This window comes from Canis lupus, chromosome 37 (genome assembly GCF_011100685.1).
Source record: "Canis lupus familiaris isolate Mischka breed German Shepherd chromosome 37, alternate assembly UU_Cfam_GSD_1.0, whole genome shotgun sequence".
NCBI lineage: Eukaryota > Metazoa > Chordata > Mammalia > Carnivora > Canidae > Canis > Canis lupus.
The window spans coordinates 27,586,328-27,611,051 of NC_049258.1; the positions used below are offsets into that span (position 1 = coordinate 27,586,328).

The window sequence follows — 24,724 nt, forward strand, 5'->3', positions numbered from 1 at the left end:
GGGCAAAGAGAGAGGGCACAACAGACCCTAGCCAGGGTATCCAGTAGGAGCATGGCTCCTGGGTATCCAGGTGGAGCTCTACCACGAGGGCAAACTAATGAGCCTAGGTAAGCACTGTGTCTGCCTGAGTATCATTTTACTCTTCTGTTATGTGAAAAGGTTCATATTGAAGAGGATCATTTTGATGACCCCTGGGTTCTGGCCTTCTTGAAACCTTGTGAAATAGCTGATGGCCCAGGCGAGTGAAGGTTGGAGAAGCTTAGATGTGGACACATCTTGGAGATGAGTCGCTGTCCCTCCTCCACCCCATTCCCCGGGAGCCCTGGGTAGTGTTAATAAGCACACGGGAGCGACAACGATAAGAAAAACTTGTTCCAAAAAAAGTAGGTTGCCAAGCCGTTTCTATTTCTCTCTCTCTTTTCTAGGTTGGTATTCAAGCATTAAGTTAGAGTGTAGACTCTCACAGAATTAAGTAATCTGCTGTTTTAGATTCATTTCCAAGAACAATGCCATGCCCACAGCATGCTTAATGGAAACTCTCTAGAAACGCTGAAGGCCTTTCCTAAAAGAAGGCCGAGGGGCAGCCCCTGGATTATTTGCTTTGGTTACAATTATTATTAACCGAACTCAAGTTGAAGCACCTATTGTGTGTTAGATTAGCTACTGTACTGACCAAAATTTCCCTGTCAGTAACTTAGAGGTAGATCTTCTAAAATCCTCTATCCCTACTTCATAAGGAGGGAAGAAAAAGAAGACTTAAAGAGTTTAAGTAATATAGCTGACAAATGGCAGAGCTTAAATTTTGGACCTAAGTTTTATATGGCTTCTTTTTCACCTTTGGCAGTAAGTCCAGGCTTAAGAGGGGTATAAATGTAACACCTTACAGCTTGGAGTATCTAGGAATCTCTCATTGGCTTGCTCATTGGCTGGGTTTTCAGGAATTAGCTGGGTCTTTCCAGGACTGTCGGCTGTGAGGGCTGTCGGGGGTGGGGTGGGGGGGACCACAGCCAGCAGCTCCAGTAGGGGTGTCCAGGGATCAAAGCAGAGAGGAAGGACCTGGCCATGCAACATGCCCCATTTATGATGCTAATCAAAAGCCTCAGCTTTGTGGGGAAGAGACAAAAAGCTCCCTCTTAAAAACTGGGATGGAGGGCTAGGGGGTGGGCAGCAAGTGGCTTAAGTGCTTACCTCCTGCTGATGACAAAGGCCGCGATGAGAATGACCACCAGCACCACACTGCCTGAGACTGAGACCAGAAGGACCGTGGAGTTGGCCCCATCTCCGATGATCCGGGAAGGCACTGGCAAAGAGAGTTACACAAGGATCACCTTTGGCAAGATCGTGAGAGCTCAAATCTCTGACTGGGTCATCAGTGTCAGTGTTCTGAAGCCACTGGGAAGGCACATGGCCTCTTTTGCCCTTTGAATGCATTTATGGAACAGCAGGTCTACGACAACCTCAAAGAGATGAAGATTTTTTTTATATTTGTACGAAGAATGTCAACCAGAAGATTCTTATTAAACCCTCTGGGTAAACATTACTCTTTGTTGCTTCTTCTTTGTTTTGTTTTGTTTCTAGTTTCAGCCCAACTCATATTCAGTGATCTGATGCATTCCTTAGTGAGAAAGACACTTGGCAATTTCAAAAAGGACAAGTAGTTCTAAATATCTCCCCATCCCCCACCCCCCAAACTATCAAAAACCTGTGTATTAAAAAAAAAAAAAAACCTGTGTATTATTGCCCAGATCAAAAGTCATTTCCTCCTTGAAGCCTTCCAGGAATAGCCCCCAAAATGTCAAACCCCAACAAATTCTAGAGTGCTTTCTTTCTCTTCTGCTTTTTTTATTCCTACTTTATCGCACAATTCATGAAGAACGTTACTTTCTAGAACTGATGTTGAAGATGCTTCTCCACTATCTCCTTATCAAGTAAGTTCAGTGTGGGTTTGTTAATCATCTAGATGGAGCTATCTTATGTAAACTGCTTATTCAGTGGGCAGGTCCTTTGCTAACATTTTCAAGTCAACCAATCAGTCCAACTCACAATGTTGAGAGTTGATGTGTTTGTCCAAAGGGTCTTTAAGAAAACAAAACAAAACAAAACAACTAAAACTAAAAAAACTAAAAAAAAAAAAAGAAAAAAAAAAACTAATTCTGACTTGATTTAAACAGATTCCTAGAAATACGTAAAAGAAAATACATTTGGTCTTTTCTTTACTCTTCCCAGGAAAAGTTCCTATCTTAGGTAAGATAGCTAATGCGACTCTCAAAGTCCATTCAACAATCCCAATTTTTCCATGATTCATAGAAGACTCAAGAAAAAGAAAACATTTCCTAATCATGTGAACCCTTCTTAAGGGTTCGATACTATGAAAAATGCTCTCCTCTAAAGAGCAGGAGCTCTTCTAGGTTACAGACATCGTCATTTCAAACCGTGTTCATTGCATCAGAATGTTCACCTAACCAAAAATTAGGGACAGCTCCTCACATTTCACTGTAATGTTGGTACCTGTGTTGGTTGTGACCTCCAGGGGCTCGCTGAAGTCGCCGTAGCCAGCTGCTGTCCTGGCTCGGACATGGAACACGTAGGAAGTCAGAGGATTCAGGCCTTTGATATCTGTGTTCCTGGCGGCCGTCCGGACAATCCGGTAGCTTCGCTCATTCTGATCCTGCATCACAGGACGACAAAATTGGGGAAGGTGGCAAAATAAATCTCCCACTTACTCTAGATACAAAATTAAACGGACCAAGCCAGTGTACTCAGAAGTTGAAAGCAAACTGATCGATAGACTCTCTAAACCTCCTATTCTCCTCAGTGTTGGAAGTGCCACGGTTACGTCTCGGATATGGAAGGATGTGTGGATTTCAGGTGGGATCACGGTTGACACCCACAATATACAGAGTCTTTACTGATGATCTTTTTTGAAAAAGAAAATCAGGTGATGGTTGGTGGCTCTTCTCACTCCACGGCCAGGAATTTAAAAGAAATAACCATAAGCAGGTCTCTCGTCTTTTTCTATTTGCCGTCTAGAAAATGTCAAAAATGTTGTAATCGGGTTTCAGTGAAAAATAAATCCTGTCCCTTTTCTGCTTTTAATAAGGAAGCCAATAAGTGATTATCTTTAAAAAGAAAGAGAAGTCAATTGTTCGTTTTCTAGACAATCTTGAATGCAAATAGCTCTCTTCAGAATTCTGTCCTTTAAGAGAGACACGTTATTTGTAAAAATAATGTCTTTCTATAACTTTAAGAGGTTGAAAAATGTAATTTTCCTTCCCCGATTTTCTATTAAAAGTCATCAAAACCCACACCTTGATTCTGAATAGCAGTGATCTACTTAAACAGATCATTATTTCGACTTTTATGAGTCACTCTCACTGATAGAAGGCTTATATATAAGAACTTCTTAGCTATCTTGATTTCCATTACTAGAAAGAAAAAGTGGTTATATTAGAACACAATGTATTTTTCCTATTTTTCAAGATAACCAACCTAATACATAAAATTCATAATTGGATCTGATGGGGGAACAAAATGCATTTGGTTTAGGATTCGCTGGTATTCTGGATTTATAACTGGCTAAAAACTGAAGAGATAAAGGAAAGGAGGGAAGGGGGAGGGAGGGAAGGAAAAGAAAGGAGGAAGGAAGCTTGCTCATTCAGGTAATACCTTCTCATAATACTTGACTTCATACTCCAAGATCACCCCATTGGGCCGATCTGGTTCCAGCCAAGCCAGAGCAACACTGTATCTTGTAACTTCTTTCGCCTGGACCAAGGCAATGGATGATGGTGCTATTGGGAGAAACAGACAAACAAGAAAACAAAAGGGGGAGAAAACATTGGTGGTAGCCATCGATAATTTTATTTTACTTAAGAAAGTGTAAAGGATTCTTGTCTCTTCCAGACCCCCATCTCACTCTTCTCCGGTACAAAAGCACACCATTTTTACGGTTCTCTCCAATATTTTTGGCATATGGTTTGTCTTAGAAAGATAATCTTTGAAGTAAAAGCCTGGTAGGTCAATAGGCCCATGGATCACCTCCGCAGCACCTGCACTATAACTCACAGAAGGTATAGAGAATGCTACTTTGTTCTTCAATTTTTGCAAGCCGTGAAAGCCACTGGAAGATTTCATTTTAAGCTCAAACTGCATCTCATCCCATCTCCAAAGTTTATAAGTGGTCAACTTACTGGTCTTTAATTTTATACAAGCAGGAGAATTTTCAACTCTTGTACTGTAGGAAATGCAAACAACTTCTCTTCTTTCCAATAGAAATAAAAGGCTGCCTAATTATATAGTGAAGGTTCCAATTTGACTCAACAATGCAAATAACGAAGAACACAAATAAAGCAATGATGCTCTCTCTCTGGACATATGTGACATTTTGCAGCTATTTTTACAAAAGCTGCAATGTTGATTTTGCCTGTTGAGTAGCAAACTTTCTTCTTTCCACTAAGAAAGACACAAAAGCCGTCCTCTACTGGGTGTGTTCTCAGGGGTTCCTGAGATTTATAAAACCAGGCTGCCCTCTTCTTCATTGTGGCGGTCACATTTCCAGCTGGCTGTTGTCAAGCTCTACTGGGACTGACAATGACACAAATGTGCCATCTCCAGGGAGAAGAGGAGCATTCATGAAGTCTGTAATCTCATTAACAAAGCTGGTCTGTAGAACCAGAGATTAGGGGGTCTTCCTCAATTGAATGTATATTATTCTTGTTTGTCACCAAATTGTAGAAATACGTGAAAACAAACACCACAAAATGGCCACTGAGGAACAACCGCATAGTGTCAGGTCATCCTCCTGCTCTTTCCCAACACACACACACAGCTGCCAAACTCCAACTCAGAGGGGAAAAGAGAAAAGTAAAATAAATTGGCACTGAGTATGGATCGGGGCTAACTTCAAACATACTTGACCATACCTGACAAGTGTATTGATGACAAGGAAAGCAACCAGACGCACCATAGTCACACAAGGGAATCTTCCAGCTGAAGTTAATCCAGCAGGGAGGTGGTTACTTGACAGCCTGGCTGGCATCTCCGATAGGGCTACTTCAAGATGGCATGCACGCACACGCACACACACGCACACGCGCGCACACACACACACACCCTGCCCTATTTCTCTCCCCTTCTCTCTCTCCCCAAAGCTATTCCAGATTGACTCTCAAGCATAAATACAAGTGAAAGATAACAGTGGACACACATGTCCTCCATCAAAGGCAACCCCAAGGTTAGTAAGACCAAACTGGATGAACAGAGCTGCATGCAGCAGACATATGGAAGCCACTGAACATCTGAAGAAAATGAAAAACGGAAATGTGCTCATTAGCTGCATTAAGGCTTCCCTCCCCCAACACACACACACACACACACACACACACACACACTCTCTCTCTCTCTCTCTCTCTCTCTCTCTCTTTTTCCTTACTGGTTGGGATGGAAGCCTCATCCAGCAAAATGCAAGGAGTGACTCCTAAACACAGAGAGAGCAGGAAGGCTAAGAAAGCTGCCTGGCTGTGAAAAGCTATTTCGCTCCAGGTAATAAATACATCGCCTAACGGAGCACGCTAGCATACACTCCATAAAAAGGGGCTCTTTAAACTCTGATGTTCGGGATTGGGAAGTGAAATAGAGAAGTGAGGACTTTCAAGAGGAAGCGGTGCAGTGGGAGGGTGGGATCATAAAGTTGTAAGACAGACTTTCTCTCGGAAATGGCTGGGTCAGATCCCGATAATCAACGGACTCCTCGGGAATGAATTGCCTGCAGTCCTTGGGTCTTGGGGTGCATGGATTAAGCTGGTTTCTCTCTGGTCGGGTCAACACCAAACTGTTGCATGTGGGCCACGAATCCGACTTCCACTTTAGAAGTAGGAGCAGCAGCGTTCCTGTGCCCACTCAAGGGGAATCTGAACTCAACCCAAGTGTGTTCAAAGTACGGTGGGCAGGGAGTTCACAAAACCATCATGTTAACTAACAGAATGTTTCCAATGAAGCCCTACTTGGAAAATCCATCGCACAAATGTGTAACTAAGCCAATAGCGCGTTCTTTGACTTGGCCACCATGAAAATGGAAGAACAGGAGATGAAAGCGTAAAGCAGAATGGTTCTAAATCCCAAGAGGTATTATGTTGGGGGGCTGTCCTGTCTGAATTCTTTCTGGATGGAGGTCGTCAGAAAAGCATTTCCAGGCCACAGTGACAAAAGCAATCCGCGACCAAGCGAGATGGAGAAACGTACTCAGTGAAGCATGCCACTGCACCGTGTCCGAACACGGTGTCCCACGTTCACTGGGACAAAGAACACCAGGCTGGAAAACGTGAGGCTTGCCAGCACTGCCACTCTGGAAGGAAGAGGCAACCTGGATATGCTCCACGTTACAGGCCGCACAGGGCTCCTCCCCTCACCCTTCCTACCCTACTTCCAATCCAGCCTCCAGCTCCACATCTGGAAGCCGTCTCCCTGCCACGTGTGCCCGGCTGCAGCTCGCTTCCCCAGAGGAGGCATTCGGCAATGGCATTTCTCGATCACTCTCCTGCCCCGCTGCTTCCCAAGCTTGCCTTCTCATGCCATTCATGTAATCGCTGCCACAACCCTCTGCAACTTGTGCTACGATTTCGGTAATACTGTTCTTGAACCAACACACTATATTTGTTGACGTGGGTTATATTGAAGAAGAAACTTCCTAATACTGACATAAATAAAACCCTGGGAATAGCAGGTAACCATAAAGATGAACATGTAAATAAACAATGCTGCCAATGCTTGCTGGACACTCCTGCCAGCTTTATCCAAGTACAGATTAGCCAATTTGCACTACAGGGCAATTCAGTATTATATGACGTTCTAGACGGGTCTTCACTAAAATCATCTCTGATGCTACCATGGTTGCATTCCCACAGTTTGATAAATACTACCAAGCGTTCCTCAATTTAGAAATGTTTTGGATCTTGAATCCCAGGACCCCAGGGCTCTGCCCTTTGCTAACAAAATTACAAGATGACAGACTAATCGACTAACAGATTGAACACTCCCGTCCCTGAAACATGGTTCAGAAGGAGCTATGACAAATCTAGGCCTTAATTCCAAAGAGAGCTTCTCGCCATAGTGGAAATTTTAGTCAACATAAAAAGACCAAGCAGGAAAAAAGACGCAATGAGAACCAATGGAATAAAGCAGAACTGGGGATGCACAGACACAGATAATCAAACACAGTCCTTGGTATCAAATTAAGACCCATCTTATCCCTCGGCCTTTTCTGAATTAACAACAACAAAAATAGATGAGGAAGTTTTTATAACAGTCTTGGCAGAAAAGACACCCGTTTTCTAGAACTCGAGAGAAGCCTGCCCACCTTCTTCTTGTCCAGATCCTCTCATGGTGATGGAGAGAAGTGTGAGGTGGGTACTCCCTGATTATACTGTGTTTTTACACGTGCGCTAATACCCCTGCTGAAGAGTCGGAGGCGAAGGCGGGAGGAAGCCGAAGGCGGGTGTTAAGTAGCCTTGCTAAAAGAAAGAGTCACATCTTAGATGGGAAGCATTCCTACCTACCCACAGACCTCCTTCATACAAGAGGTGTTTGCTTTAAAGAAAGTTCTGGGCCCCTGGACATCAGCAGGCACTCTGTGGTGGCTAGAATTTTGGCGTAACACAAGGAGAGCTGGTCGTGCCGGTCCACAGAAATGTGGCTGAGAAGGATGACTGATGGCTGTCAAACTCACAAAGGCTCCAGGATAGTTTTAAAGAAAGGTTTGTGACTTAACTGAATTAAGTACTTAATTTTCTTTTCTTTTCTTTTTTAAGATTTTTTTTTTTTTTTTTTTTTTTTTATTCTTGAGAGACACAGAGAGGCAGAGACACGGACAGAGGGAGAAGCAGGCTGCCTATGAGGAGCCCGATGCGGCCCCAGGACCCCGGGGTCACGACCTGAGCCAAAGGCAGACGCTCAACCGCTGAGCCACCCAGGGGTCCCTACGTCCTTAATTTTCAAATGTTAGAAGCAGTATTTCCACTGACTGACAGATGTCCATCTTCCTGCTCTTATCTGAGACCACAGCCTACTATTCTCAAGGGTATTTTCGTAGTTTTCACCCCAACCACGTTCTTGATTTCCTTTTCTTTTTGCTTATAAATCACGCTGACGTACCCTTTCAATCATTCAACAAATGTCCTTTAGTCCTCCGCTGGAGGACCTTAAAATCCAAAAGTAGAGCTGAAGAGGTATTTGTGTTTATACAGTGAAACCATATTTGGCTAAATAAAGATAGTGACCGAGACAGGAAGAAAAATAGGGAGGAGGGGGGCGTTGTCCACTGCAGAGAGCACTGTGGAAGGATGTGGAGTAAGGTCGATGAAGTACAGTCAAGCTCTGTGGTGACAAACCAGAGGCACCCTGGTGGCCGAGCAGGGGTACCCGCTCCAAGGATGACTGGGACTTTGAAGAACTCACCGGTCCTCTGCGTCTGTGAGCACGTGGGCTCATCCAGCGCATGGGAAATGGTAAAGACAGACAAATGGTAAAAGGATTCTTCACTTTACTAGTTTGGTGGGTAGATCGGTGACAGCTAGAGGGACCCGGGGGATCATTCTGGGGTTGAAAGTCCCCGGGTGCCATGCTGGCCAAGCCCCTCGAACGTCCTTGCCTCCGTCTCCCATTTGTAAGACCCCTTCCTTCCAGCTGCGGGCTCGCGGGCCGTTAGGACGTAGGCTCCACGCAGCTGGGGCTTTCCTTTGTCCGGATCAACATCCAAACCATTCAAGATCGTGCCCCGCACGTAGCGAGCGCTCGATACATTTTCAAACAAATAAAGTGAACTAAGTCAAAATAGACTTCAAAAAAAAAAAAAAAACACAAAAAAACCAAAAAAACAAATCTTTGTAGACAGGGAGATGTTTTCTACATGAGAAGCACCAGAAGTCCGTCTCCCTAAGACAGCTTTTCGTCTGCACCTGTTTCAGGCGACCTTCCCTGGGCTTGGTTTTGCTATTTAGGTGAACTCGGAGACTGACAACGAGGAGGAAAGCAAATGACAATTCTAATTATACGCAGAAGTCTCTTGTTTTCTAAGAGACAGGAGATGCTTCCGAAGTTTTGTTTGGTTTGTTTGGTTTTTTTCCAAGCACACAGGTTGGAAAATGTCATTCAAGGGCGGAGTAACATTACACCGGGTCCAACTGCACCTGTTACCCAGGGCATTGGGGGGGCTGCTCTGTCGCTGACGGAGGTGATGACAGCCCTCTCAAACTTCACCTCCGTATCCGGAGGGTACGTATGTCGTTCTCGTCACCACGAAGGTACAGTGGCCTTGCGCCCGCCAGGCCAAGCCACAATCCTAAACCCAGAAAGGGCATTTAAGCGCCCCTCTAGTTTTACGAGAGCAGAGACGCGCTCACTAATGGAAACCAGTCGGGGGCTGCCAGGAGAGGCCCTCTGGGGCTGCGGGCATCCCTGAAATCCCACCAAGGGGACCTCCCTGAGGAGGTGTCAGGGTCACAGAGCGCAGAGCCCTCTGTGCTCAGGGCAGGGGCAGCAGGGCGAAGCATGTGGAAGAGGTACCTTTCCGCACTCACACTGGAAACAAATAAAATGGTAGTAAAATATCATTTTTGAAAGATGGAGCAAAAAAAACCCCCATAGAGGATGAAAGGGAAAAAAAGAAGAAGAAGAACTCACCAAGGCATGAAGGTTGAATGAGCTGAGCTTTCTCCAAGAAAGCCCGGACAGATCATCCCCTCTGCAAATAATTCTGTATTCAAAATGCCCCACATCCCTGAGAAACCGAGAATGCTTTCCAAACAGGGCCCCCGTTTGCCCTGTACCTGCGGTTCCGTGCGGTGGGAGCCCGGGCCTCACGCACGCAGAGGCACACGTGGGTTTTATCCGTGTGCGCGTTTGTGATAAACAGAAACAGCACAGATTAGGGGCCGCATCACGCCTCTCTAACCGCGGTACATTTCACAACGAAGAATTACCGGAGATGCTTTGATGTCAAACAGAGGAGGCTCCTTTTAAAGAAAATGGTAAATTTAACTTTCTTTGGTTCAAAGCTCAGCAATTCTTGCTCCCCACTGATGCAAGTGCTACAATTTTCTTTTATTCGCTTCCTCAATGACTCGCCATTAAACACCTACAAGTCATTTTACTGCAGCAGTTTGGTCCTTGTGACACCCAAAGAGGATGGAGAGGAGAAAGAAAAAAAAGAAAGAAAGAAAAAAAGAAAGCTTACGGAGTTCAGAAAGGCAGGAAGGGGTCTCCGCGAATCACTGCGGGCTATCAGGCTGGTTGCTTGGGTCCCGCATCACAAGCAATGAATTAAAAACAGTTTGGGAGACTTGGGTCGGGGTGGGTGGGGGGAGAGAAAGCTCAAACAGATCCACGGCAGTTCACTACTGGCTCGAATTAGGAGGGCGGAGGGAGGAAGGCAGGAAATAAGCAGATGCAATGAAAGCTCTCCAGCCTGCAGGCAGGGAAGAGTGGAAACAGCCCTTTCGGGAAGCCCAGAACCCCAAGCCCAGGATGTCAGTGGTACAACAAGGCCCAGTGCTCGGAGGGAGGAGGGCGGCCTAACCACAGGGGTGGGGGGGTAGGGGGGTGGGGGGGCCCGGGATCCGAATTTAAAGAGGCCGTGTTTACTCAAGGGGTCTTCCACCCAGAGGAAAACTAAACCCACAGTTTATACATCTCTCTGCTTCCTGCAAACAGCATATTTAAATTTAATTACTTGGGCCTTACGATGGTTTTGGCTTCCTCTTTCTTTCTCATTTCAACACCGCAGCTCTGATTTGCTCTTTATCAAAGGTTTGTGCATTTTAAAACGCTGTCAGGCATCAAAATTAAATGCTTCAGAGCACTAATGATATCCTTGTGATTAAGGGTTTTGCCGTCACAGAAATGCTAAGAACTCCGGTGCTAATATTAATTGCTTTCTTCCACATCCCACCCAAGGGGGGGGAAGGATTTCTCCTCTGAGCTCCGCACCACCTATGGCACTAAACACCAGTGACTAATTTCTCTTTCTACTATTACCGTCGCAGTATTTTATAGTTCTCAACAGTGTGCAGTGTTTTCACAGACATATGATTTCATTTGCACTACATTCAAGGAGCTGGCTTAGCCCTCTGCCATTTTTTAGGTAAAGATCATTAAAAGACTCAACCCCCACCCGCCCTCCCTGGATACCTCACTAAGATCTCCACTCTGCATCCCACAGCTTTAGCTGCCGTATTATGAATAAGCGCTTACGTACATGTGACCAGGGGCATGAAACAAAATCGTAAAATCGTTTTTGTTCTTTTTTTTTTTTTAAAAAGGTACAGAAAAAGTTGATTACTTCGAAACTGATACAGAATTATTTTCCTATTCAACAAAAGACATAGAACCAAATTCTCAATTAAGACCTTTAGAGGACTGAATACAATGGAGTTCATTTATATTTAAATATGGATATATTAATATTAATTAAGCATACACTTAAAATATACGAGGGATGCCTCCCCCAACCCCCTGCCCAGAAAGTGACTTCTTTCCAAGGTTAGTACACAGAGTCAATTTTAAACAAATGAAGCAGGGTGCAGGATGCAAAAGACCCATGCTTCCAACAACTTTCAAAATGGGATTTGGGGACACTAATGGTGCTTTAACTAAGTGATCTAAGAGCAAGCCTTTACACAGCATTAAACTCAGACTCTGACTTTACTTATTTTTCCAAAGAAATGGGTGGCAGGTAATTTTAGAGAAATCTTTTATAGGGACCTAGTCACCACATTTTAAATAATGGGATGTGACGCTATCCTTGCTCTTCAGGTGAAGTGCTCACCCGAGCAAGATGAAGGTGTTGAGATCAGCCTCTGTGGCTAATGGTCCAAAGATACGAGCGCCCCTCCCCTAAATGCCTGTTTCTGGGGTGGAGCTGCCCAGACAAGGATGGCATTTCCTTCACGTGTTGGAAGGTTCGTGTGACTGAATTCCAGGCAATGGGATGTGGGTTTAAGTGATTCTTCCTTTTCTAGACAAAGCACATAAGCAGTGTCCTCTGGCCCTTCCATCCTCTCTAACCTACAATCCGCCGGCGGGATGTTGGCACCCGGGCCCATCCTGGAAGCCCCTCACCCCACCCCACCGCCTGCCAAACCTCCCCTCCTCACCATCAGCTGGATATAACCTGGGCAAGAAATAATTTTCTAGGGGCACCTGGGTGGCTCAGGAGTTGAGCGTCTACCTTTGGCTCAGGTTGTGATCCCGGGGTCCTGGAATCGAGTTCTACATGGGGCTCCCTGCAGGGAGCCTGCTTCTCCCTCTGCCTGTGTTTCTGCCTCTCTCTCTCTCTCTCTCCGTCTTTCATGAATAAATAAAATAAAATCTTAAAAAAAAGAAATAATTTTCTATTGTGTTAACCTACTAAGTGACATTTGGGGTTATAGCAGGTGCTCATTCAGGTCAAGTGGAGCCATTCAGCAAAAAAGAGGCATTTTGCATGTAACATTTTCACATGACAACTAACTCAAGTGTGGTAGTATGGTGGCTCCAGAAGATTGAGCTGTGGTCTAAAGCTGCCTGAATGGCCTTCGGGTTCCCTCTCGGACACTCCAGCTCCAGTGCACACACTGCGAGCAGATATCCACTCATTGGTCAGAGAGACTGGTGCGTGCTGTCCTGAGGTCCGCAATGCCAGGAGGGGATTGTGCAACTTTGCAAGGACGCGATCAACTACAGGTCTTCCTCCAGTGAATGAATTCAGCAGAATCACTAACTACCAGCCTCGAAGATGCCGCTGAGCTGGTCTTAATGTTCAATGGGAAAAGATAGTGGGGTTCTCAAAATAGCTTGGTTGATTTTTCTTTTCAGAAACGAGTTGGTCTCCATTGCATAATCCATAGCTGACACAGCTGAAGTTCTTGGGCCACGTCAATCAGGGGAAAACAGAGAACAATGGGCATGTGAGCAAGTCTGGCCTCCTCGGTAAGGCACTTCCACACACTTACCACCAATCCAACCTCACAACTCTCTGGGGCGCTTATAATGATCACCTTTGAATTCATATTTGCAAACTTAGGCAGCACATGGAAGGTAAATAATTGTACCGGAGCTATAAAATGAGATTGTAAACCCAAGTCTGCCTGACTCCGAAGTATACAAAACATACCCTCCTACCATACATACCCTACCCCCTGCTTGTAAACACATGCTCCCTAAATTAGCATTTACTGAGTAACTGCCATGTGCAAAGCACTGTTGTAAAGGTCTTGCATGAATTAATCCATATAATCCTCACAAAAATCCTATGAGGCAGGTATTCTTATTGTTCTCACTTTATAGATAGGGAAACTAAGGTACAGAGTGTCCGAATAACTTGCCCCCAAGTTATAGCATGCATGTAAGTGGTGAATTCACAAGGCAGGGCCTACAGCCCACATTTTTAGCCACTGAGCCACAAGAGGCCTCTAGTCTCTCCCTTCCTTGCACTGGTAGGAAACGAGAGATTTGAAGGTTGAATGGCTTGCTCTCCAGCAGCATCAGAAGCATTAGTAACAGCAAATGCTAGGTCTGCTCTATGTTACTTAGGTATAAGACTGTCCATGTACATTCTTGGTTGCTAGAAATTCGGAGGTAACCTAGACATGTCCTCTGTCCATACACAAAGCATAAAGGTTTTGGAGATGAATCGCCTCACAAGAGAACTACTTAAAGATCTAAGAAGAGAATTATCTAAAACAGAAAAATTCAATTGCAAAAGAAAACGATACTATTTGAAGTTAGGGAAGGGGTAGGAGGTGCAAGGCAAGCTTCGAGAAACTGGAGAAGGTTGGTGATATTCCATTCTTTGCCCTAGTTTATGGTCCCACAGGTATTTGCTTCGGGCTAATTCATTGACTATCCATTTGTGTCTTATCCACTCTTTCATAATCGAGAGGCTAAAAAACAAAGAGAAATGCTAACATTTATTATTAAGATAGTAAGGATGGAATAAGAAAATTAGTATTAGAAAGACCCACCCCAAGTTTAACTCTGGGTAAAGGTCTAAAAGTGTCATGAAAGATCTAAGTTTTTGCAAATTAGGACTTTTGTAAGTATTTAATTGTTCTGTTTCATATTTGAGCCACACAGCAACCCCTGCTCTCTGCGGAAAGAAAATGTATTATTTAAATGCTTGTTTTACTTTTTTAAAAATGACCATCTTAAATTAGCATTATCACAAGTATAGCCATTATCATTCATTGTAAGAACTACAAGTGAGCAACAGCTCCACTTGGAACCAAGGCGCCATGTCCCCCAGAAGTAACTGGGGATGACTTAGGACACAGAGTCTCTGATGTAGTTCAAGTATGTCTTCTGTTTCATCTGAGACCCGCTTGTTTTACTTTCTATTTGCTTACTAAGAAGCTTGTTGGCAGGTTCCAGCAAGGGTAGCCCAGTATTTGCCAACAGAAACATGGCAGGATTCAGCGTGTATTTCCTGTTAAGTAAGGATGCCAGTTTGAGGCGAATAGGAAAACAAGTCTTTCCACTGGAAGGCAATTTATAAGAATTCGCCTGAGAAAGACAACCACTTTAAATGGACAAAGTTAGCAAGAATTTTTTAAAATTATATATATTTTTTTTCTCTAGGAAGATGAACCTCTTCATTACATCTCAGCAGGTCAAAAAGTATCTAAGATAAACTCTTGGTTGAAATTATTTTATATGTGTCTTGATTAGATGAGACAAGGAGCCTTGGGCAAAGTGAGCCACTCCATGCCCGAGGATGCCTGCCAAAATTATTCTGGAATTCGGAGGATGGCGTAAAGGAAAGGTTCTCTTCTGCTGAGGAGAAATACAGCATAGAGAGTGGAAAAGGATTAGCTGCTGTGAATCAAGGCTTCTATTCCTTTAGCTGTCAACTCCACTAGAGAGCTCCAGGCATTCCAAATCTGGAAAATAAAAGCTGTGCTGTGGGCTTCAGGTTCTTTTTGTTACTCAGACAGCTGCTAATCGTCCTGCTGTGTTTGGAACCAAGAAGACAATGCTGTAACATTTAGCTTTCTGACATCCGAAGCATCTAGATCAGTCCCCTATTAAAGATGTATTAATCACGAAGACTCTAAGAGCCAGGAAGATAGATGCACCTAGTAAATCTTTGCTCTTGCCTTTTACTTTCCACACTCATGTTTCTACATTTACAGGCAGAAATGCTTAAAAGCCTGCTCCAGAAACGGACCAATAAAAAGCCTTGTTTCTTACTTTATATCAGATGCTTGCTGATTTCTTACCCCCGAAAAGCCTTTCAGAAAGAGGTAAGACATTGATCATTCTGCTAAAAGAGGCTGTTTCAATAAATAGATCCACTGTGACTGTTGTCATCTTGACTTTTTAAGTGTGATAACTAATTTGTGGCTTTGCCACTTGCTACAGGGACATCCAAATTATCTGTGGAGTTAGAAAAAAAAAAGCCATTAGAGAAACCTAGGACACTTCAGAGAGCAAACTACTAATACTACTAGTATTATATACTACTAGTATATATACTATACTACTACAAACTACTAATACTACTAGTATTATTATAGCAGTGCTATAATTAGCACTGCTCCTCCTAATACTAGTACTACTAATAATACTAATACTATTTGGCCTCCAAGTCAGGCCAAATTACCCACCAAGTCATAGCCCTGAGTGAGACTGAGTAAATGGGAGCTTATTTTGGATCTAGAACTACAAAAGAGTATGTGCTTGATGAAGCTTTGGAATTCTGTGCAGAGACTTAATTTATGTTAATAAAGAAGTCTCAGAGATATTTCCTCACAACTGTCTTCATTTCACAAGAGGATTGTAAAGAGACATCAAATTCTCCATCAGAGTAGATCATCCATAGCATTTGTCATGAATGGGTGACCTGGTAATCAACCCTGAAACAAAGAAAAAATTAAAAAATAATAACAGATAGCCAGCCTGATGTTATCACAGAGGCCCAGAATCCGATTTTGTTTTTTCTTCCTTACCTATCATCTTCATAGGGGAGCATCTAATCATCATAACACAAGATGAAAAGTCTCAACACATGAGACTCCTGTTAACTACAGAAGAGCAGCATTAGCCATTCTGAGTTACTGGAAATCTTTTGAAATTAGATTGCTTGCTTTTTTTTTTTTTTTTTTTAAATTTCCAAGGCTAATAGAACCCAGAAGAGGCAAGTACAATCTTTGCAAGATGCCATGATTGTGCCAGCTCAAGGCACTGAATTCTTTGGCTTTCAATGAGTCTGAATATATCATGACTAACTCCTTCCCCATTGCTGTCTCAGTGACAGGCCACTGTCTTCCAAATTGAAGGAATAGGAAGTCAATTAGTGTCACTTATGATGTGAACACCTGTCGACTAAGACCTGGACTGAGACCAATTTCATTACCATAGGCACTCACTGGCTGCCAGATGGCCAGGCCTTGGACCACTTATGATATAGTCCAGATTCAAGGAGGTGACCTAAAGACAGAAAGGTCTAGAGTCCCATTAGTCATCTCCTGAGGCATCCAATTCCCCCATCACATATGCAATTGCAACAGGATACCTATTTTTCCTAATGATCACTTAAAAAAGACCACAGGAGCTTCTCAAAGAAAGGTTGTGGAGACCAGAAATCGAGGATATTAGTTTCTTAAATGATAAGCATTTTTACGAGCCATTGTCATTTTTAAATCTGAAACTCCATTCTGTTAACTCAACTTTCATTCTCTTATTACATTTAAAACACATGTACAGAGTAGAAAAAAACAGAAACGGGGGATCCCTGGGTGGCTCAGCAGTTTGGCGCCTGCCTTCGGGCCCAGAGCATGATCCTGGAGACCTGGGATTGAGTCCCACACAGGGTTCCCTGCAGGGAGCCTGCTTGCCCTCTGCCTGCATCTCTGCCTCTGTGTGTGTGTGTCTCTCATGAATAAATAAATAAAATCTTTATAAAAAAACAGAAATGAAAAATATCAGGCAAAGAATAAAGTGGAACATGAAATTACGGGCTACAGATCGTCACTGACAGGGTAAGACAGATAGGCAGAGAGGATCCATTTCAATACAATGCTTGTTGCAAATCTATGTATACTATGCTACTTGGAGTTTTCCCAAGTCCAAATGTTGCTTGGCTCAGAGAACAATGGCAAAAGGCTGAGAAATGATGGTCATGGATGGTAGAGTGTTGCAGGTGGAAGAGAGAGAGGGAGGAGAGAGAGAGAAGGAGAAATGGGAAGAAGACCAGCACTGACTGTCCCTTGTATTCCAAGCTGGTTTCACTACCTGGAAGTCTGGGAAGGTTCCGGCCACAGGGAAATCAAATATTCAAGGGACAATATCTATGAGCCATAGAACGAATGCTAAGGAGCTGGTTGTTAGTTATACCTAAGGAAGCCTTCGTGCTACGTGGAACCAAATCTTTCCCACCCAGTTTCCTGCTTGCTATGGAGACAAGCACAGAGTGACGGGCAAGTGGAGAGAAGTGATAGAGACCTTTGGGTTAAATTACAACCAGCACATTTTGAAAATGCTTCATATACAAATGGTCACCACATGCTATGGTCTCAAAAATGTGGCCATGAAATGATATTCTTGAAGCTCTCCTTGTTGAAACTCTATCTTTTTGGCAATTGTCATAAAAGCTATGATCGAGGTTAGGGAAAAGAGCATAATTTATGAGAAGGAATTTTAACCTTGGGAATCTGCAACCATAGAATTAAATTTTTTTTTAAATATTGGGGTATCAGCCAGAAACTAAATGTACGTGCCAGATAGTTTAAACTCCTACAGGCATTATAAGCCCGAAGCTGAAACAACCGAGCTATTAAATTTTAAAATGTTATTAAGGTCAGTAGATGTCTCCAACTGGATCTGTGTTTGAAAGCCCAAGACAACTTTTGTAGTCATAAAGAGTAACAAAGGATGAATTAGGAAATCTATAATTGTTTGAGGACTTGAATTTTCTTTTTCTTTTCTTTTCTTCCTTTTCTTTTTGAACTAGGAGGTTCACAGCATCTCACTGGGGCCCCTCTTTAACACAACCTGCTGAAGTGTGAAATTCAGTATTACCGGCTCCACCCAGGAGTCAATCTGTAAATACCAGAAGGACCTCATTAGAACAACACATCGCCTAGAAATAGTCCCGCAGCATGATCTCCAAGAGAGCCATTGGAGCAGGGCTCCGGCACACTACAGGCAGTTAGTTTATGGAAGTATTTTGTGTGCATCCTGAAATAGGAGGGGAAGAAGAGCTGGAAAGAGAAAAAGCCATCATCCAAAGCACACATACGAGGAAGGCTGTGCTCTTGAAGAGTTAACGGGGAGATTTAAAGGGCTTCTCATCTGCCATTCTTCCCCCAGACAATTCCCTTTGACATTACACAAAGATTCCTTAAATATATCACCAGCCTCCCAGAGCCACACCTGAATCAGATGACTACTCGGCACTGGTGTCTGCAATGAGGGCAGTGAACACAATTTATGCTTTTTAAGTTCTATGACCTGTGCTCTGATTACAAGACACTAATTTTCCTAGGCTGACCTTCTCCCATATTTGTATTCCCTGCTTTCAGTGGCAAACAAAGCAACAAGAATCCCCATTGTATATTGTAATGATAATCACACCCCTATTTTAAAATGGGGGAGAAATGAGATGATGTTAGCTTTAAGAATTCCCAGGGCTCCCAAAGCATCCTCCTAGAAAGATTCCCAAAATCATGCTCTCCTAGAGCCCTGTGGGATTCAGTGGGTTTCAGTGCAAATAACAGCTATACCAACAACTCTTAAGATCATCTGAAATTCTCAGATGAAAAAAAAAAAAAGTCTTTGATTATCTTGGAAAGTGGAAGGGACACTTGATTAAGTGGTCAGCTAGTTGCATATTCGAAATCTCTGGCCCGTCTATATGTGCCACCCTGGCATTGATAAAGGAACATGGAGGAAGCTGTGCTCTCTTGCCCATCTTTACACTTTCTCTGCTCAAAATACACACTTATTATGTTAAAAAAAAAATTAGGGTTGATTCAAGAGGCAGATTTACAGCTTGCAGTATGTTATCTAGACAACAGCAACTCTCCAGGGAGCCACTGTGAGCCTGTCCCTCTCACGATTTGTGCTAATAATGGATGGCTCTTACCCAAGCTCTTTATATACAGTGAACCTGTTGGTGGCAGGTCCCTATTTAATACCCACTGAGAAGTTGAAGCTACATATCTGTCTTGCTTGTATGCACATGTCACCATCAAAAGGTTCCGGGATAAGGATTTTTTTAAAAGTCAGCAACCCCAGAACCTTCCTTCAAGAGGCCTTTTTGATAGTTTTGATAGTTTGATAGATACCAAACCACCTGAGAAATTCATATATGGAGGTTCTCACTGGAAGGTGCCAGGCAAAAAAGGAGTGGCCCCCTCTTCCCTTCTTCCCTTTCCCTCTCCTTGCAAGAAGCGATTGCAAAATAGAATATGTATTTCAGATCGTTGTCATTTTACCCATAAGACATTTTAGATAGATTGTGGTTTGGAAAGTAGCCCTTGTGCTTTGTCATCAAAGAAATAAAATAAAATAACAAAACAAAACAAAACAAAATTAAATAAGATAAAATAGATTTTAAAAGATGATTTAGGAGAGTCACAAGGAGTTCCTTTAGAACAAGCTCTCCAATTTATCAGAAGAGAGAAAGAAGGAATTTAATGTAGGATTTGTTTCTTCAGCTCTGTAGCCATTTTGCTGACCGTTCAGCCACATTCCCATAGCGCTCTGGGTACCAACCTTCACAAATCATGAGTGACATTTTCCAATGAAGCCACAGTGTTCACTAGGCAGGTGACCACACGATGTCTGGTACCACCCTTCTTTCCCGTGACTGTCGTTCTGGGGCAGCCTACGGAATCTTTTTCATTCTTCAGTCACAGACAGAGGAGGACAGTATGCCTGCGTGTGTGTGCGTGTGTGCGTGTGTGTGTTGGGGGCGAAAGGTGGACACTGGGGAAGATATTAAAAGAGCTATTTTTAATACTGACGGATAGAGCTTAGGTTTGCTTATTGTGACAAACCAAAATGTAAAACCTAAAAAAAAAAAAAAAAAAATCCCTCACAAGTCTTTACCTGCAGACAACATATGGAATATATGGAATGCCCTCTTACTGTATACCCCACAGGACAACAGCACGCAGGTGCTGACGTGCAGAGAAGGCTCCATACGGTGGGGAGGACATGGACACGCATTTTAATGAGTCCCTGTAGATTGAAGATCTCTCAATGCAGGATTAGTCCTGCAGCAGGGCTCTTGGTTTTCCTGGTGCTTAAAGGAAAAAAAAACTCTTTAAGGACATTAGTAGGGGGTTAATAGGAGGTTTAAAAAAGTTTCTCTGGATCGTTTTATTAATGCTCAATGCAAACTATCTCCAGAGTCTTTCTTGGCTCCTCTGAGGAGGTAGTCATTATTTTAGCCAGTTGGAGTGATAACTAGTCAAGACAGAAGCCCATCGAAGAGCTTCCCTAGTCCTGCACTGTTCATTTCTCATCTCAGCCAGGCACTTATTTTTCAAATCTCTTGATGGCTTCTTCAGGGGGTGCAAAGTCAGTGTTAGTGTTTGAAGTAACGAGCACAGCACTGAGAAATGAAAAGCAAATCAGAAATAGATTGTCAAGTGTTTGGGGTGAATGCTGGTGAGTGAATTTCCTTTCACACACACACACACACACACACACACTCAGTGCATTTGAATATGTACATTATATAAGAGCGAAGGGTTAGGGTGGGAAAAAAAAGTGTCCTCAGTCTTGGGTATAAACAAAACTTTCATTTTCTTAGATGGAAAAACAGTTGACTATTGAACAGCATTGGTTTGACCCGGGCAGGTTCGCTTATACGTGGGTGTTTTCCTACGCAGTATAGTACTGTGTGTGTATCTTCCCTTCCTTAGGAATCCCGTAATAACATTTACCTGTCCGTAGCTTACGTAAGAATGCAGTACATATTACACACAACACACAGAATATGTGGTAATCAATTTTTTATGTCGTTGGTAAGGCTTCTGGTCAACAGTAGGCAATTCGTAGTTAAGCGCTGGGGAAGCGAAAGTGTGGATTTGTGACAGTTTAGGGTAGGTGCCCTTAACCCTGGCCTTGTTCCAGGGTCAACTGTATAAACATCTTTTTAAAAACGCAACTCAGGGATCCCTGGGTGGCGCAGCGGTTTAGCGCCTGCCTTTGGCCCAGGGCACGATCCTGGAGACCCGGGATCGAATCCCACGTCAGGCTCCCGGTGCATGGAGCCTGCTTCTCCCTCTGCCTATGTCTCTGACTCTCTCTCTCTCTCTCTCTCTGTGATGACTATCATAAATAAAGAAAAAAGAAAGGAAACCTGTCAAAAAATAATAAATAAAATAAAAATGTTAAAAAAAAATAAATAAAAAAATAAAAACGCAACTCAATTTATTCCTCTACACAATAATTACTAGTAGGCTCTATGCACACACTCTTGGTCTATGTTGCTCAGTCAGCCTTAAAGCTGGATAATTTCATAGGTTCTTCTATTTTTTTTCTCCTCGTCGGGACTTGCGGCACCCACCCTGAATACAAATTCATGGGCTCCAGTGCTACACGCAAGAGGCTGTGTACCATTGTACATCTCCCAGTTTATTTTATTCTAATTATATCATAGTGCGTATGCTTAATAATTATAGAGGTGGCAACAATATTCAATAGACGTGAAATGATGCATAACGTTAGAATCAAGAGACTATTCCCTTTTTTAAGACAAAAAAAGAACTGTACTCGTATTTTCTAAATGTACATTTCCTAGGCATTATGGACTAAACTGGGAGCCCATAGCTGGATCAGGGCTGTTAATGAGAAAATCGCAGCCTGGCTTCTCTGAAGCCCATTGTGTGCTCCTTTGGGCCTATAATTACTCAGACACAGAAAGGACTCTCCAAACAGCTTCCACTTAGAGGTACTAATGATCACATACCAACCACTGGGGATGTGCGAACAACCTCCCAACAAAATCTCTCGACGTAATCACCCTACAATTTGTTTAAAGCATTTTGAAATGTGTTTTTAAAAAGATCTCCGACTCACATCCAACCAACTAGTTTCATCGTGTGTTTTTCCTTTAGCTTTCTTGGAAGTAAGAAAAATACAACATGATTTACTTGAGATCAAAGGCAAACGAGAAATCATCTCGGTGAGATGACAATGTCGGAGAGCAGCGCATATGATTATTTAAGAGGAAAATCGCTGCCAGCATCCAGCAAGCCTACAGCACTGCTCAGAGTGCATGTTTTCAAGAGAGCCAAATGCCACCTTACCAGAACATTCAAGCATGTTCCACGTTATACATTTAAACCTGAGTATCACCGGGGAAAGATCTGTGCTACGAGAAGGTGGAGACATGCTTGAAATTCTGCTTGATTCCCTGAAGTCGTGTTTACGTAGCCAAAACCTCTAGAAGAGAGGTGTCTTGCCAAATATTAAAATTGTTTCGAATGTGAGATGAACCCCAAATGGGAATCCACCACCATTTAGCCAGGGGTGGTTTCTGACAAACGACACCAGCAGCTCAACATCTTTCCAACCTCCTTCCTACACTCATGTTCTTTCTCAGTAGAGCAGGGCTCGGCAAGCCTTCTCCACAAGGAGTGAGATGGTTAATATGTTCGCTGTGCAGGACCTTCCGTCGCTGAGCTACTCAGCTCTGCTACTGTCCTGTGAAAGCGGTCTCAGGTGACACACCAAGGAATGAGTGGGGCTTCGTTGCTGGAAAACTTCTCTACGGACACTGAAGATGGAATTTTATATAATTTCCAAATGTTGCAAAATATTATTATTCTTGGGGTTATTTTCAACCCTTTCGAAATAGAGGAACCATTTTTAGTGGGTTGCACATCACCTGGTAGAGGGCGGAGATTTGGCTCCCAGGTTCTAGTTTGCGAACCTCTGCGCTAGGGTACCAACAGAAGTCAGATGTTTGTGCTTTAAAAGTATCAACAGAGGCCCCGTCCGCCACTTCCCTTCCCTTTCAAGCTTACAGAAAAGCCTCAGTTCTGGTCACCTCTTATTTGGGCTAATATTCCATTACCATTCTCAAAATCACCAGGAGTGTGCTTTCTGCCTGTTAATTTGATCACAAACCACACTTGAGGCCACTCTGGTGCTGCCGGTCACACTCAACTCTGGTTGGGATCACTCCAGGGTGGCCCTGCTCTTCAAGGAGTTTCACACCGGGCCCAACAGGACCTCCTGACATCGCTCCCTTCTTTCTGTTCCTCTCTACCCTGAGGAATAATTGCGCGATAGCCCCACTGCCTGACAAGTGCATTCATTTCCATCTGGTCAGAGGCAGAATTATACACACTGAAGCTAAAGAAGTTTGTACAAAACAGAGGATCAGGGATCCCTGGGTGGCGCAGCAGTTTAGCACCTGCCTTTGGCCCAGGGCGCGATCCTGGAGACCCGGGATCAAATCCCACGTCGGGCTCCCGGTGCATGGAGCCTGCTTCTCCCTCTGCCTGGGTCTCTGCCTCTCTCTCTCTCTCTCTGTCTCTCTGTGTGTGTGTGACTATCATAAATAAATAAAAATAAAAAAAAAAAAACAGGATCATAGGGGAAGAGAGGGAAAAATAAAACAAGATGAAATCAGAGAGGGAGACAAATTGTAAGAGAACCGTAATCATAAGAGACAAACTGAGGGTCGCTGGAGGGGAGTGGGGGGGAGGATGGGGTAACTGAGGTGACAGGCATGAAAGAGGGCACGTGATGGGATGAGCACCAGGTGTTATATCAGATTGATCAATCCTGATTTCTACCTCTGAAACCAGTAATACATTCTATGGGAATTAACTGAATTTAAATAAAATTTTAAACATGAAGAAGTTTGCGCAAGCCCTTTCTGAAGCTCTCTTCTTCATTTGATACTGGCAATTTTGTTGGATTTTTTTTTTTGAAATCACAAAAACTGTCTAAGCTCAGACCCCACAGAATCTGGTGCCACCATGCCTAGAGCACATTACCTAACTCAATTGCTCTAAGATGTTTCCCTTTCTCCCACCATCTCCCTGAAGCTTTCCTCTTACCATGTAGAAGACAGGTAGCAATTATACCCAGTGGGGATGAGAATTCCCACTGTTCTCCATTATCCTACTCAAATAACATAATATGTCTAATTAAAAGATGACAGAGAGAGAAAGAATGGGAACTTACCAGTTGAGTAATAAAAGACAGTCTGCCTCCTGCACTTGGTTATTTTCTTTTCTCTACTCATTATTTTGGTTTTATTAAATTTATCACTACTCAAGAAAGAGTCTGCCGATTGTTTTTATTATAAATAAGTGTGGTGATAAACAGGTATTGGGTATCTACTACGGATTGTGCGGTAGCATTCCACTGACATACCCAATCTTCTTGTCCATCCTAGAGAACAGGGCCGGTCTAACGAGCAGCACCATTTCATGTGATGGCAAAGCAACTGGGATTCTTCGCCTGAGGTCCCAAAGGGCCCTTTATACCCTGCTATCCTCTATGATCAGTGTTGGGAGCAGTATGTTCCCAGCAAGGGGCAGCGGAACCAAGCAAGGGCAGGACAGTGATGGAACACTTGGAAGGTCAGCCTTTCTACAAAGTCATGAAATCTGTTTTTTTTTTCAAACATATCACTAGAGTGGAGTTTCTCAATCTTGGCATGAAGGCCATCTCAACCAGATGATTCTTTGTTGTGGGGGAGTGTCCCGTGCACGACAGGATG

General features: G+C 43.4%; 1 protein-coding gene and 1 long non-coding RNA gene across 3 annotated transcripts in view; one reads left to right on the forward strand and one right to left on the reverse strand.

Annotated features, from left to right (window-relative positions):
- The window catches only part of EPHA4 (EPH receptor A4), a 142,988-nt gene that overhangs the window by 31,268 nt on the left and 86,996 nt on the right, over window positions 1–24,724 (reverse strand). For both annotated transcript variants that reach the window (XM_038585867.1, XM_038585866.1), the window contains exons 6-8: window positions 3,667–3,791; window positions 2,509–2,668; window positions 1,189–1,300 (exon numbers count right to left, since the gene is read on the reverse strand). In XM_038585867.1, coding sequence (XP_038441795.1) covers window positions 1,189–1,300; window positions 2,509–2,668; window positions 3,667–3,791 — 397 coding nt within the window. The remainder of the gene's footprint in view (window positions 1–1,188; window positions 1,301–2,508; window positions 2,669–3,666; window positions 3,792–24,724) is intronic.
- On the forward strand, window positions 15–15,272 carry LOC111094453. The gene is made up of 3 exons (XR_005385434.1): window positions 15–107; window positions 12,847–12,960; window positions 15,162–15,272. It is a non-coding gene; the product is annotated as an uncharacterized LOC111094453 (long non-coding RNA).